General features: G+C 48.9%; 1 protein-coding gene across 1 annotated transcript in view; it reads left to right on the forward strand.

Moving 5' to 3' along the window:
• Positions 1–7515: 7515 nt before the first annotated feature.
• LOC311229607 (elastase-1-like) overlaps positions 7516–16937 on the forward strand; it is a gene marked incomplete at both ends in the record, with an annotated part of 36573 nt that continues 27151 nt past the window's right edge. Inside the window, one exon of the mRNA XM_084315682.1 lies at positions 7516–7801. Coding sequence (XP_084171808.1) covers positions 7516–7801 — 286 coding nt within the window. The remainder of the gene's footprint in view (positions 7802–16937) is intronic.

Below are 16937 nucleotides of genomic sequence, written 5' to 3' on the forward strand. Positions count from 1 at the left end.
ACGGAACCAAGGCGGAGAGTCCAGGGCAGAACGAGAATTGCAGTTCATGGAAAAATAGTCCTCCAAATGAACTCACCAAAAGCAAAGTGGAAGTGGGTAACGAGGCACGGGTCCACGGAGGCAGAGAGAGAAACACAGCAGCAACCTCCAAGGTGGTCGCACTGGAGAAACAACGAGAGGGAACAGCAGTAGAGCTGGTGGTGACAAAACGACCCGACACAGAATGATCAGCAAACCGAGTATAAGAGTGCTCCCGCCGAGCTGATTGGAAACTCCTCTCAGGTGCGTGATGGTAATTGGCGCTGAGAAGCGCGCAGTACTGGGCCAGCCCTCACAGGAACACCTCTTTGTGGACGAATGAGAAATAATTTGTAAGGCCCTTTTCTATCCACCCTTTAAATCTCCCGTCCGTTTTGTTGGGAGGGAAGTCAGAATCGTATGCACATCATCTCAACATTCTGAGGGATCCCCTCACTCCGCACAGCTTTATCGTGTCCTGCCAAATTCTCAGTGCTACGTTAATCCAGGGGTTGTTTTTCTTTGTCGTGTTGCCTGACAAAGTCCACCGTATATTCGCGAGACGATCCTATTACACTTTGATGATCTGCCTGCTGATGTGAACACTTCCATAATTACTGATTCTCCCATTTCTATTTCTCCCCCTAAATGTTGGTTGAAATAATGTCGTACCTGAAGGTATCTAAAGAAATCGTTTCCAGTCCGTGTATTCTCTGTAGAGATTCAAAGCTCTTGTGGTATATTATGCTTTATTTAAACTCATGCCACGTGTTGAAAATGGTCTCTGAATGCTAATTATAAGGTGTGGAGAATTGTCTCTGAAAACTAACCCAGGATTGGTCAAAACAGATGGCTTTTCAGTCATAAAAACGATAGGTTATGTATATAACCTAGTTATATGAGTACTGGCTGAGCGTCCTGCTCTTCGCCATCGAGATATACCTCATCTCCAGTACCTAGTGTACTCCATCAACGAATAAAAACAAATACACCCAGCACCTGCCAGGCCCCGCCCTAGTGACGTACTATATAGCACTAGGCGTGGTCACCACTCGCTCTTCCTCGGAAAACCGTTTCCAAAGAAAAGTTTCCCCAAGGGACCTCAGGGCAAGCTAAGAGCAGGACGCTCAGCCAGTACTCATATAACTAGGTTATATACATAACCTATCATTATATAGTCGTACTGGCGAATCGCGTCCTGCTCTTTGCCATCGAGATATGGGGACAGATCAGACGCGAGGACCGACAAATGCACCCCCTGAGGACCCGAAAGCCCACATCAGGGGGGAGGGGAGTCCCGTCACCCCATCCTTCCTAATGAAGAGGGGGCGGCAGTCAACTCCACCCGAGTGCGAACAAGAGGGAACTAGAACCTCTTGAACGCACAGCACAGGCGGAACCACGTGTGACACAACACATTGTGGCCCACACCCACACACCCCTGCTACCCCACCAAAGGACGGGAAGCAGGAGAGGTTCCAGACCTCAGAACCGCCTGGGTGACATAACCCCCGGTCATGTCCATGAGGTAAAACCTTACGAAGGGACCCGGTGAGGACCATGAAGCCGCAGCACAGATGTCCTCCACCGAGGCCCCACCCAGCAAGGCGGCAGAGGCCGCCACCCCACGAGTGGAGTGCGCCCTGACGCCCCCAGGGGGAGCCAGCCCGGCCAACGTGTAGCAAAGGGCAATGCCCTCGCACAACCAATGGGACAGGCGCTGTTTCGACAGTGCCTTACCAGCACGAGAGCCACCGTAACAGACAAAGAGCTGATAGGTAGCCCTGAGGCCCTGAGTACAGCTGAGGTAAATCCCCAAAGCCCGGACCGGACATGACAGGTGAAGGCCCGCCTCCAACTCACTAGCGTGAGGAGGCGGATGAAACGCCTGAACCATAATATCCCTGGAGCGGAAAGAACTCCAGATATTTTTTGGCATGAAGGCTGGATTAGGCCACAGAGTGGCACCGCTATCGGAACGAATAGACAGGCACTCGGGCCGCACCAAGAGAGTACAAAGCTCACTCACGCGCTTAGTGGAGGTGATGGCCAGCAAGAATGCAGTCTTGAACAACAGCTGTTCCAACGGCGCTTGCTCAAGAGGCTCAAACGGGGCCATGGACAACCGACCGAGGACCAATTGAAGATCCCAGCTCGGAGCCAGAGAGCGTTTCACCGGCTTAAGGCGTCGAACGCCAAGCAGGAAACGCTTCACAAGAGGGTGGCTGAACAATACAACACCCTCAAACCCCTCATGATAAGAGGATATAGCCGCAGCATATACCCTCACCGTCGAAGCCGACAGTCTATCAAGGAGAGACTGAAGGAAAATAAGGACAGCATCCAGGGGGCAGGACACCGGGTCCCGGCCCCCCGCCTTACACCACTCTTGGAACATACGCCACCTACCCGCGTAAAGCGCGATAGTGGAGGGAGCATGCGCATTCCGGATGGTGTCAACCACAGAAGGGTCCATCCTCTCCAGACTCACCCTCTCACCAGCCAAACCATCAGAGGCTGGCCCAGCACCGGGGGCTGATACAGCGACCCGTACGCTTGAGAGAGGGCCCTCGCAGACCAAGGAACAGGCCACGGCGGGGCTACCAGTAGCTGGATCAGGACCGGGAACCACACAGCTGTGCCCCGGTCCGGCGCAACGAGGATCACGGTCCTGTGCTCCCACCGTACCCGCTCCAACAACTGACTCACCAGGTGTGTGGGGGGAAAGGCGTACAGAAGCCCGGGCGGCCATGGATACACTGAGAAGGCATCCACCCCCAAGGGGGGATTGTCTCCCCGGCTGACCGAGAACCACAAGGGGCACTTGTGAGATTGTCTGCTCGCAAACAGATCCACTGAAGCTTCCCCGAAGCGATCCCAGATCTGCCTGACTATGTCTGGGCGCAGTTCCCACTCGTCGTGACGAGGACCGCCCCGTGACATCATATCCGCGCCCACATTTTCCTTGCCAGGGATGTGGAGCGCCTTCAGACTGCGCAGCTTGCGAGATGCCCATAGCCAGAGTTCGACCGCCGCCCGGTGCAGATGGGTGGAGCGTACTCTACCCTGCCTGTTGATATACGCTGCTGCCGTCATACTGTCCGTTATGACCAAAACGTGCTTGCCTACCACCAAGTGGGCGAGCCGCCTGAGGACCAGGAGGACCGCCTTCAATTCCAACACATTGATGTGCAGGGTAGACCGGGCAGCATGGATCGTCCAGCTGCCCCCGACTGCGTCGGTCCGACACGTCCCTCCCCAACCCGTGAGGGAAGCGTCGGTAAAGACCGTGACGTGTGAACGCCTGCTGCCCATGGGGACCCCATTGGTGAGGATACCAGGCCTCCTCCAATGGGCGAGATCCCCCCATATCGACAAAGGAACCGTCAACCGTTTCTATTTGTCCCTCACCGGGTCTATTCTCATACTGGAGAACCACCTCTGTATCCTCCTCATGAAGAGGAGGCCAAGAGGGACCACAGCGTGAGCAGATGCCATCATACCGAGCAGGCGCATCACCTGCAGCGCCGTGACCGTCTTTCCAAGACGGAAACCCCCGAGCGCGTGGAGGATAGACACCCTCCGTTGCTCCGAGAGGGTTACCCTCATGGGTCTTGACCTCAGAGTCAAGCCCAAATACTCCACCTGTTGACTGGGAAGAGGCGTACTCTTCTTCCAGTTCACAGCAAAACCCAGCCTGGTGAGGAATTCCACCACCAGCCTGGTATGAGACCTGGCGACCTCCTCCGACCGGCTGAGGAGCAATATGTCGTCGAGATAGAATAGAATTCGTATCCCCTGACGACGTAGAGGCTCCAGCGCAGTCTCTACGCACTTGGTGAATGTGCGGGGAGCCAGAGAGTAGCCGAACGGCAACCTCTGGTATTCGTACACTACGGCCTGAAATAGGAACCGCAGGAACTTCCTGTGAGGAGGGAAAATCGGGATGTAAAAATACGCATCCTTCAGGTCTATGGAGGTGAACCAGTCTCCCACCCTGACAGCAAGTAGCAGGTGTTTGACGGTCAACATCCTGAATGGTCTCGCCACAATTAGACAATTGAACGTGGACAGATCCAGTATAGGTCTGACCCCTCCCGTTTTTTTGGGCACCAGAAAATAACGGGAGTAGATGCCTGACATCGCGTCCTCTCTCGAGACCACGACTACGGCCTGCTTCGCCAACAGAGATTGGATCTCGTCGGCCAGAGCTGTCACTGCTGCTGACCCTGACAATAGGGTCTGCACCAAACCTGAAAACGGAGGGTGGGGTTGTGCGAACTGCAAAACAAGCCCCCGCCTCAACGTTCTCTCTACCCATCCCGACACATGGCACTCTTGTCGCCATATGTGATAATAATCCCAGAGCGCACCCGCCGTCAACTGACGCTGGGCCGCAAGGAACAGCAGATAGGTGGCCCGGTCCCTCCCGCTGTGCGTAGCCTCTGAACCCGCCAAAGCGGACAGGGCGTTCGCACCCAAGGGGGGACCCCGACAGAAAGGGCCGGTTTGATACGGGAGAAGCTGCCATCAAACTAGTAGACACACGCTCCCCCACTGAACACCCCTCCAGAGCATGCTGAGGAGTTGTTCTGCAGCCAGACATGCAAGGCGTGAGGACCCCATGGGTTCCTACACACCGTAGCCCTGCAGTGATATTGCTACCACCCAAATCACGCGCGCCTCTTCTTTGCAGACCACTGCCGATCTCGCAGGAGTGGGAGGCATCAATGTGATACCCCGCCTGGCGAAGGCGAGGTCGGGGTAACTCGTGCTGAGCATTCTTACGAAGAGGCCTCGAGTCCCCCTGCTGACCACTGTCAATAGTGGCAGCCGTAACACCAGGCTCACCAATCGCACAACGTGTGGCGAGGGAGCCACGTGACAGCACAACATTCTCACGGACAGACCCAGGCTCAGCCATCAACTGGGTGTCAGCCCCTGTCCCCATGAGAAGCGAAACGTGGGGCCGCATGCGCTTCAATGAAGGTTCACGGCCCGCAGCCAAAGGAAACCGATCAGAGCCTCTTTTCCGCTGGTGACGGGGGAAGGAGTGATCGGGGAGCGGGCTGCTCGCGGCAGAATGGCGACGGCTTGTATATTCCAAGCCGAGCACATCCAACATGGCCGATCCCTCGGCCGCCAAGGCTGTCGGCCTTGTGGACCCCTGTTGACTCTCAGGGTACCACTGGCGGGGGAAACATGGCCGCCTGTCGAGGGCCTCGCCACAGTCGCTGACGAGGCCGTGCTCCAACCTCTTGCTGCATAGCGTGAGGCGGTGTGGGACCTAGGTCAACAACCGCCCGCGTCTCCGCAGAACGACCAAAGAGTCCTTCCACGGAAAAAGGAGCCGTGAGGAGAAGAAACCTTTCTTCCTCCCCAAGAGGAGATTGCTCCAACCAGAAATGCCTATTAACAAGCGTTGATAGCATCCTAATCCTCCCTGCAGTTACAGCTTGCGACTGAGTCAAGATCTCTATAACACCAAAAACATGCAAAATGTTTTCAGCGTCGGCTGCTCCTGTAGCCCCACTACCCGACGCTAATGTGGACAGAAAAACAGTCAGCTGAGCCAGAACACTGGCCGCCGCTAAATTCCATCCTGTAGCAGTATAACTCTCATCAGTCCATACTGCCACCCGCCGGGCCGACTCGCTCTCAAGCGGTGACATCCCACGGCGGGGAACATTAGAACAGTGACCCAGCATTATAGCAGTAGTGTTAGCAGCGCGCTCCAGAATCGCCTGGAAAACGTCCACTTCAGAGGAACGTTCACCAAAACATCCCGCCCCTGGCACCGACACACAACTCGGTTGTGTAACAAAACAACCAGCATTACTAACACTAGCGTTAATGCCTGATGACACAGGGCCTACCTGTGTACGAGCCGGCTCGATAGCCAAACCTTGCACGCTGTCCCTCGATCTGCTGCCACAAGACGAGGAAACATCAGGATAGACCCGACGTGTTGTTGGAACATGCCGCGAAGATTCCAGGGGTAGGCAAATCTCCGGTAAGCACTCAATATTGCGTAATTTCTCTAAACTTTTCATAACAACTAGTTACACAGGGTGCAAGCATCCGCTATGATGGAAACGAAAATAGAGGAAGAGTGGTGACCACGCCTAGTGCTATATAGTACGTCACTAGGGCGGGGCCTGGCAGGTGCTGGGTGTATTTGTTTTTATTCGTTGATGGAGTACACTAGGTACTGGAGATGAGGTATATCTCGATGGCGAAGAGCAGGACGCGATTCGCCAGTACGACTATATAAACACTAGGGGTCAAGCCTTGGAGGCATCTACATTCTTACATAGAACAGATGGCTGTGCAGATAAAAGAAAACTCTGCAAATAATTATAAGTCATTTATTTAGGAAACATTATTGAATTTGTGTGTAAAATGAATGCTTTATACTTTCAGTTACAGTCAAAGTGTAATGATTGACAAATCAAATATACTAGTAACCTGGATTAGACTAAGGTAACTTAGTTCTCATAGTGTGTGTGGTTTAGAGGTTTGGAATGTGATCCCACTGAGTCGATTTACATACAAGTGTTGTCAACAGCTGAAACAATGGCGGGAGTAGTCACGTATCTGTGTTATCTGTTAAAAACTGCCCCAGGGGAATTACATGAAAGACAGCTGCAGAGAGGAGGGCCTATGTTCCAGCATTATAGAAAACATGGTAAACTTTCAAATGTGTTTTAATATACTTAAATTAGCGTGAATTGAAATACAAATAATTCTGTCATATGGTGGTAATTATTCTGAAGGAAATGAGATGAAATATGCTGTATGTATGCTTAAGAATCACGGAGTTTTGCCATTAAACCTTTTCCGAACCAAACTGGAAAATACCCAAAGTGCTGAATAATAGCTGTTTAAAATAGATATATAAGCTAAAAGAAATGATTAGAACCTGTAGAAAAGGACTTGATGGTAAAAAGACAGTGATTCTTGGTTAATATAAAGAGAAAACTATTCAAAAGTGATATGTCTGTGTTTAAAAAATCAATCTCAATTTGAATATATACATCTTGGGTTTAATAGCCAAAGTATTTAGTTAATTTGGACAGTAATTCTATTTCTCTGATTTGGAACAAAGGGAAGAACGGTTGGGCTGTTAAAGACAACCCTCAATTTCAAATTCAAACTGTGAAAGCCCGTGATTGGAGGAAACGTCTAGGTGACGTCACTCTGATGACATCACACAGACGTTTCAGACTCATTGATAAAAAGAGACGGACTGAGCGGGGAGGAGAGTCACTCAGACTCACACAGACACGGAGGAAGAGAGTTCATACGGAAGACAGCAACGAGAACAGACGAAGAAAGATATAAGTAAACAAGGCGGTAGGACGATTCTTGTTGTTGCTTGCTATCGGTAAACTGGTCGGGCGGCGCGGTCACAGTTGTTGTTGTTGCTGCGAAATCAAATGAGATTTGTTTGGAGAGGAAAATTGAGTTTGGTCGTTGATGGAGACTCGTAGCAAGATGCCTAAGAAGAAGAAGAAATCTTTAGTGGAGACGGAGGCAGAGTCATTTAGAAGATTGATTGATGGCTCGAAGGGGAGTGATCAGTGGTGGGAGGCGCACAGGTCAGTTTTTGAGACGTGTAGTTTTCGTGGTTGGCCCCGGCCCACGGAAGATTATCCGGGGTTTTGGGTGGATGAAGATTTGAACAAGTTCAGTGAGGACTTGATACACAAATGGAGTCGCAAGGAGTGGGAATTGCTCATGAAGAGATATATCGAGGAGGAGAGGAACGATAGTGATGGGGGTGAGAATAGCAAGGGCAAGGGGTTGGGTGGTGACTGTATGGAGTGTAGTGGGGATGAGAGTGGGGGAGAAGGGTGGACAAAGGTGGAGAAGAAGAGTGAGGGGAAGGGGAGTAAGAGGAAGAAAGAGGGGGGAGATAGCTCGAGTGAGTCAGAGGATGAGGGTAGAGGAAAAGGTTTTGTAGGGTTGAATGTAGTGGTGCGATTTGAGGGAGAAGAGGGAGTTAGGGATATAGAGCCGAGCCAGTTGTCGAGACTCATTAAAGCACAGTTAGGAGAGGTAAGGTACGGGAAGGTGTTAGACGATGGGAACTTGTTTATAGGGTGTGTAAGTGTAGTGCAGGTAGAGAGGGCAAGGGAAATGAAGAGCATTGGCAAAGTGGTTATCTGTAGAGTAGCGATAGTAGGGGAGAAAAGGGATGGGGGTTGCAAGGGGGTGATTAGTGGAATTCCAATTAAGGTTAGTATGGATCAGCTGTTAGGAGATTTGAGGAGTGACGATCGTAATGGGAAAGTTAAGAGTGTAGAAAGGATGAAGAGAGGGGCAGAGAAGGAGGAGACAGGGACAATAGTCATTCAGTTTGAGGGTGAGGTTAGTCCGAAAGTGGTATTTTTAGGGTATTTGGCATATAGGGTTAGGGAGTTTGTGCCAAATCCGTTGAGGTGTTACAGGTGCCAGGAGTTTGGACATATAGCTAAGTTGTGTAGGAAGGGACAGAGATGTGGTAGGTGTAGTGGGGAGCATAAGTATGGGGAGTGTGAACAGTGAGTGGAGCCGAAGTGTTGTAGTTGTGGTGGGAAGCATAGTGTAGGGTATTGGGGTTGTGAGGCGGTGAAACGGTGAAACGGGAGGTAATGGTCCAGCAGGTGAGAAGGGAAGGTAGGATTTCTTATGCAGAGGCAGCTAGGAAGGTAGGACAGGGACAGCAAGGCAAGGGTCAGGGGTTTAGAGAAGGGGAGTTGGCAGTGAGGATAGTGCAGGAGGATCAGGGAAAGCAAGATGGGGATCAGGGTTTTAGAAGAGGGCATCTGACAGTAGAGGAAGTTCAGGAGGAGAAAAGGAGGGTGTGGGGGGAGAAGTTGGATTTAGTGGGCTTTGTGGCAGGAGTAGTAAATACAACAGCGACGGTTAGTAGTAGGACAGTTAGGACCCAGTTGATAGTTCAAGCAGCAGTGGGACACTTGGGTATGAAGGGGTTGACAGTGGAGGACGTTATAAGGGAGTTAAATAGGGTGAGGGATCAAGTAGAGTTGGAGAAGGGGGTGGTGAGTGTTCAAGGAGGCCAGGGTCAGCCCACAGGAGGCAAGGAGGGACTCATATGTTAGGTTTGGAGGGTGGTGATGTTAGGGATGGGTTTGTTGTTTTGTGTGTTATGGGGTTGAATGGATTGTACAGTAGGTGGCGGTATGCAGCTTTTGTGGTCGCAATCTGCCACTATACCCAGTGAAGAAGAAGGTTATTGTGGAATGGTGTGTGCAGTAGGTGGCGGTGTGCGGCTTTTGTGGTCGCGACCCGCCATAATTTTGTTTCTACAGTGATCTCACTGTCATGTGGAGGGCGGCAATACGCCTAGATGCGTAGTCCGCCGGAAACTTACAAGAAGAAGAAGACGAAGAAACCCATCACCATAGCAACGAGCCAAACAACAACCAATCCATCGATGGAGAGCTTCCTGGCTCCAGAGAAACAGAACTTTATTAGCTAGAATATTCAACGCTGCTTTGATCATTCTTAAATATGAAAACTCTCAGCCGACTCTCATGTCTACAGTGCTTGTTGAAATCCAAACCTTTAGACTAGTTATGCGTTGTTTTTATGCAATTAAACGCATTTATGTTTGATCTGAGCTCTGTTATCTGTCTGCCAATTCCTTTCAGTCCACAGCCGTCGAATGCCGACTCTTCTCTTGTACCAGGTACTGCAGCAAGTAGCATATGTACACAACAACGGCAGAGTACTCTACTATTGATATAGTATACAATCACGGACCAGCAGAATAGCATTTAACCAAACTCTGGAACACCCCTTTGTGGACGAATGAGAAATAATTTGCAAGGCCCTTTTCTATCCACCCTTTAAAACTCCCGTCCGTTTTGTTGGGAGGGAAGTCAGAATCGTATGCGCACCATCTCAACATTCTGAGGGATCCTCTCACTCCGCACAGCTTTATCGTATCCTGCCAAATTCTCAGTGCTACGTTAATCCACGGGTTGTTTTTCTTTGTCATGTTGTCTATTAACCCACTATCTGCCACTATTGCTGCTATTTGAATCCCATCTGTCATCATTACACTTTCAATGTCCTTCCATCTGGCTGAGTACGATGGAGCACACCAACATGAATGAATGAAAACTTTATTTAACAGATTGCAGAATGGGTACAATACAGTACGGCTCAATACACACAATTGTTAAGGGGATGCAGACCAGAGAAAGACGTTTGTCTTGTTTACATCAGGGTCCCCCATTTTCAATTAATATTGACAATTATGACAACATACACAACATTACACACAATTATACACAACATACATGACATTTATGGCATAGGGACATACAGGTATTTAGTACTGATACATCTGTGACATAAACGGTATTCAAATATACAGTACTGTTACCCATAGATCCTGACAGAGTATATACATATGATGGGGAGGGGACTGTACATTAGGAGGGGGTGGGTGGGTGGGAGAGAAATATACATACAGTGGGGAGGAGACTGTACATTTGGAGGGGGTGGGTGGGTGGGAGAGAATATATACATACGGTGGGGAGAGAATATATACATGCGGTGGGGAGGATTGATTGATTGATTGATTGAAAACTTTATTAACAGATTGCAGAATGGGTACAGTACAGTACAGCTCAATACATACAATTGTTAAGGGGATGCAGACCAGAGAAAGACTTTCGTCTTGTTTACATCAGGGTCCCCCATTTTCAATTCATCGTAACATATATGACATACACGACATACAGATAGACAGTACTGCTACATCTATACATTTATGACATACCAAATTTGCAAATACAGTACTGTTTGTGATACAAAAAATAGTCCAGAAAAAAGAGTATATACATTTGATGTAGAAACTGTACATTGGAGCCTGTACATTGGAATATTGACAAGACCATACTTGGTAATTTACTGTACATTGGAGGGGGTTGTGTTCGGACATTTACAGGGGCCAGTTTCGAGTTGCAGTCTCCCGTAGGTGTTTTTTGAGAGTGTTTTTGAAAGTGGAGTGGGATGTTCTGAAGCCAGATTGGAATTCGTAGATTAGATTTTTTTCCGCAAGGTATTTTTCGACCTGTTTTTTTTTTCATGACTTTCGAGATGGAGGTAAGGATAGAAACAGGGCCGTAGTTGCCTGGGTCTAATTTACTGCCTTTTTTGTGCAGAGGGGTTGTCGTATATTTCTAAATGAAAACATGAATAAATGCAAGTGAAATGTACAAGGAAAATGATTAGAAAGACAAAATGCTGATTGATAGAGAAGGGCCATGTAGAGTACACCATGTGAAGTTATTTCTGAGACCCTAGGCTTGAGGCAGGTTGACTCCCCAGAAACAGATGGCTGACCTTAAGACAATAAAACTGACCCCTACCCTAAGTAAGGACTTTCAAGTTACGACATGGCAGAGTGGTCAGGGGACAGAGTGAATCGGACTGTAAAAAGAGCCTCTCAGATAGATGAGTCAGCAGCACTCAAGTGAGGCCAAGTGTTCAAAATGCATCAAGATTTAGCAATTTCATAGGTTACATGTAGGCATAAACTCTTAGAAACTATTAGAATAACTTAGTCACAATAAAGAATAAAAACTCTTAAAACTAGAAGGTAAAACTATACAGTATTGGTCAAATGTTCATCAGGAAAATAAAGTGTTCTATTAAAGGATGGGGATATATGGTTTGTTGTCAGGACAAAGTAGTCTGTTTCTTATCTAGACTATGTAAACATTTTTGTCACAAGCATGAGGATGTTACTCAGGGAAAAACTAATCCTCTCATTAAGTAATGATTAAAGTGTCAGCAGATTTAAACTGTGAAGCTGTTGTCACAAGACCCAGGAGGTTGTGTCAGCGAAACATGTGGTCACAGGACACCAGCAGACACATTTCTGCTGGAATGTGACCAAAATAAGACAGATCATGGACAAGAATAGGCAGGCAGGGTCTCCCCCTCCCTCTCGTTCTCTGTCTCCCCCTCCCCCTCTCTCTCTCTCTCTCTTCCTCTGATAAAAAGGGCTGATGGCGACACACTAGACACACGACTCACACCCAGAAGGGACCTGGGGAAGCGCTGACACAGACCCGGAGACACAGGGGACGAACCCCTGAGAGGCAGAGCCACACAGAACTGGAGAGAAGAGCCTGAGACTCGCCAAGCCAGCTACTGCAGAGCCAAGCAGTGACACAGAGGGACTGAGACCCGATGACAGACGAAATCGCCTCGCAGCAGGGGATCCAGACTCCACCGAGGGTAGATGAAAGAACCAAGCGCTCCCAAACCTCCAAGGATCCGAAAGCAAGGTTGCCGTTAACAACCAGACCAGCGAACCACTAAGAGAGGACTCGTTGTTGCCATGGACAACCTGAGACGACAACAGCCACATGAAAGAGACAATTAGATTTGAACCAAAGAGACGATGTACTTGTTGATTCCTAAGCTATGGTATTAATAAACAACCGCCGCCCGTTGATCTTGACCACGTTGTCCGTCTCCCCTCACTTGAACCGAACATCTGAGAAAAATACCTAACCAATGCAGAGGAAAAGGGTAATAGAAAACTATACGATCAATGAACTTAGATAGAGATAAATGAAGCAAGAAAGACACTTCAATTGGTCCGTGACCCGTCCTGCATTCGACCAGAACCGGTTGAAGACGACAACAGCCACTTCTCAAGGACACGGAGAGGTTCTCTCCCCCTCATCGAAGCTCTCTACGACTGAGGACTGAGGATCGTCACCATTTCGACCGTGGCCAGTGGGGATAGGTAAGTAGTATTAATGGCGTTTAAGATTGATAATGGTCGAAGCAGTCTCGCATTTTTGGGGTTGCTATTGCATTAGGTAGAAATGAGATGGATCAGGTTATGTTGGTGTTGGAGGAGTACCGGGGTCCAGGGTTCACAACCTGGCTCTGGTCTCAGCCACACACCGGCGCTGCACTTATAGGAAGCATAGGGGTTAGGGGATGTTCAGTTAGGATGTCTATAGTTGGTAGAATGACCTCCTAGACCCTAATCAGTCAGGCTTCAGGACTGGTCACTCCACAGAGACAGCCCTCATTGCGGTCACAGAGGCACTTCACTTAGCAAAAGCGAAAGGCCTCTCCTCTGTCCTGATTCTCCTAGATCTATCTGCAGCCTTCGACACAGTCAACCACCAGATCCTCCTCGCGGCCCTCGCAGGAATGGGAGTGGCTGGCTCTGCGCTGACATGGTTGTCATCATACCTCAATGACCGTGTCGTATATTTATCTAAATAAAACCTGTAAATTAAACAATAGAAATTATGCACATATATGAAATAGCAAAGAACTAGGTTATTTTCTCTTAGAAAAATAGAGACTCACAGCCATGCCAAATCACCTGTTAGGTTAACCATACATTTGAGTCAACAAGAAGGCTGTTAACTGGCCTCAGTCGAAATGGATCAAAATGACCCATATAAGCATTACAGGAAGGATTAAAATCATCTAGCGGTTGATGGAAAAAGCCACAGGAGAACTCAGTCAAAAAGCTAACAGTGCACCCCTTCAGCCTTCACTTAGCAGTTATAGGAAAGGCCCAGAGTGCCATAAAGATAAAAGAACAGATCAAATGGCAAACAGATGACACATCTTCCTCCACAATGAACAGGGATGGTGCGCCCAATAACTAACTTTTAAGTCAAGAAGTGACGGCCTGAAGGCCAACACCCGAGTTCTGTTTACTTTAGCTAAGCAGACCAAACAGGCCATTCTGTGATACCCACTGTTAGGTTGAGTGGGTACTATATTTCCATCTGTATGAGGGTCGCATTCAGGGACACTTGGGTAAATCATTCTAAAAGGAAACTAGTTCATATCCCCTCTGTAAGGTCACCTTGTAACGCTGTTTCGCAAGACCCAAATCACTGAGAGGGGAGACCTTCTAGCCAATAGGAAAGCAGGCTCTCTGGGGTGACGGCACTGGATGGCGCAAGGGCGGGGGGGGGTTCTCTCTTCTCTATAAAACCTACAGGTTGAATGATGGAGGTGAGACAGAGACACGGAGACACCGAGACGCAGAGAGAACGGAGAAGCAGAGACGGAGAATCCACCCCACCAGTTCGAGAATAAGAGATGCCACTAAGAAGCCCTCCGGGAAAAGCTGATTAGAGATAGAAAATAATTGATGCTGTGAACCAGATAATTTAAGCTGTTGGATATTCCAATAAAACAACGGTCAGAACCGTTTTCACCCGCAGCGCTGTCTCCGCCTCCACGTGATTTCCAAAGGACCACATTTGAATGAACTGTTACTTTAACGGGAAATACAACGAGCAGAGTAAGCTATTCCACTATACATTAGAGAACGATCATATAGCTATAACATAGAATCATTGAGAAGATACATTAACCGCTCCTACCAAGTGTCATGGAGAGGGACCCTGTCGGCCACCCGCCCCCTGCGGACGGGTGTCCCCCAGGGCTCGGTTTTAGGACCCCTTCTCTTCTCCCTCTACACTAAATCACTGGGTAACATTATCACGTCTCATGGCTTCTCCTACCACTGTTATGCCGACGATACTCAACTCTTCCTCTCCTTCCCTCCCTCAGATATCCACGTCTCTGAGCGGATCTCGGCCTGTCTGTCCGACATCTCCGCCTGGATGACGACCAACCACCTCAAACTGAACCTAAGCAAAACAGAATTGCTCCACCTGCCGGCCAAATCCTCCCCCCTGACCGACCTTTCCATCACAGTCGAGAATGCAGCTGTGACCGCGTCCCCGACCGCCAAGAACCTTGGTGTTGTCCTCGACGACCAGTTGAACTTCTCTGCTCACATCGCAGCGACAACCAGAACCTGCCGATTCCTCCTGAGCAACGTCAGAAGGATACGCCCCTTCCTGACAAAAGAAGCCACCCAACTCCTCGTCCAATCAACAGTCATCTCCCGCCTCGACTACTGCAACGCACTGCTCGCTGGCCTCCCGGCCACTGCCACTAAGCCTCTTCAACTCATTCAGAACGCAGCGGCCCGCCTGATCTCAAACCTACCGAAGTCGGCCCATGTCACCCCACTTCTTAGGGACCTGCACTGGCTCCCCATTGCTGCACGAATCCGCTTCAAGGCCCTTGACCTAGCATACCGTGCGGCAAAGGGAACTGCTCCCGCCTACCTCCGGTCAATGGTCTCTAACTACACACCCTCAAGACCCCTACGCTCTGCATCTTCTGGCCGCCTCAGACCTACTCCTATCCAAGCTCCGGGAGGGTCATCAAAGAGAAGTCGCCTATTCTCAGTCCTTGCCCCACAATGGTGGAATGAACTACCCACCCCAGTTAGGACAGCCGAAACACGTCCAATCTTTCGCCGTCGACTAAAGACTCACTTCTTCAACCATTATCTGAATTAAAAAAAAAAAAAAAAAAAATCTAACCCTAACTAACCATACTGTCATGCACTTGTCCTAATAAACTAACCTACACTGTAGCACTCAACACTTTGATGAACATTGTTACTCAGCTGATAGAGTTGTGCTCTTCCTGATGGCTTGTCGTACAGAACTTGTAAGTCGCTTTGGATAAAAGCGTCAGCTAAATGACTAAATGTAAAATGTAAATGTACAAGGCCAAGTGAGGAGAGGAAATAGATGTCTGTATTTAGTTATATCAGTTTAGGGGATAGGCTAGGGATTAGGTAAAATATTTGAGGGGACCGGCGTAGGAGCAGTAGAACGGAGATTAGTCACAGATAGCGGGAAGTGGGACTGTGCGTGACGTAGTGGTTCATTAGAGGGTAAAGAGGAGTAGTCAGATCAAAGAGTAGAATAAGAGTACCGTGGTGAAGTACGGGGATAGCCTGGTTCCGCGAAGAGAAACAGAGAACAGGGAGATGTTAGGTTCGGGCTAGAATGCTGTAGAAACCACACTTAGAGTCGGTGCGACGGAGTAATGGACTTTGGAAGACGTTCCATAAGCGAATTACCACTTCTAGTCCGACGTCATTTAGGCTCAGATTGGCTAAGGTCGATATCTGATGAACATCAGCCGCGTGGAGGAATGCAAGGGGCTCTACGGGTGGCGGGGAGTACGGTCGAACACACGATTTGGCCATATAACACTCCGATACAAGCCAACAAAGGGCGCTGCTGAAACTTTTCACGGGCTACTATACATGAATGGAGTGGGTTTCTCAGGGGTATAGCAACGCGGACTCAGTAGATATATGAAGCACTTTGGGAGTAGATACTGTACAGGGGATTAGAACATAGGAGGATATTGTGTGAAGTGGGCAGCAAATGCGTTTAGGAATGAATGTGTGCAAATGAATGGTATGCTTATGAATGGGATATTGTTTTGCTAAGTATATGTGTTTAAATGGATGAATGTTAGGAGCTCTGAGTGAATGTCAAGGTATTTTTTGTATTATTATGAACCAGGTGGCCAAGGCTGCAGCGGGGAGAAACCACACCCCTGTCCTGCCAGCATTAGCTGAGCGCGACGGGACTAGCGTGTGGTCGCTGTGTTGCGTTTTCGAGTGAATTGAATGAATGGCATGTGAGATGGAACCTAGATGATGTGAAGTGTGCGTTGGAATTTTTCATAACGGTGGTGTGGAAGTCTAAAAGTAATGTAGTAAAGATCAAAGAAGACGGGGATTTTAGAGCTGGTGACGTCATTGGGAGCGTCGGAGCTTGGGGTGCGTTTGATATACTGTGTATTTCGGTCAGGCAGGGCCAATCGGGAGAGCATGCTAGAATAAGGATAATGATATATGTTCTGTGAACGGGGGCTAAATAGGATTAAAGTTATGTTATGGGGGAAAGCAGGGGTTGTGTAAACGTTGCGATGTGTTGTGCCGCTCGGATCAACAGGAGAAGGGGCCGTTTAGGAGGAGTGATGTTGGATGCTGAGCTAAGCTAATAGGAGCTAGTAGCACT

The sequence above is a fragment of the Notolepis coatsorum genome (genome assembly GCF_963971535.1).
Source record: "Notolepis coatsorum genome assembly, chromosome: 6".
Lineage (NCBI taxonomy): Eukaryota > Metazoa > Chordata > Actinopteri > Aulopiformes > Paralepididae > Notolepis > Notolepis coatsorum.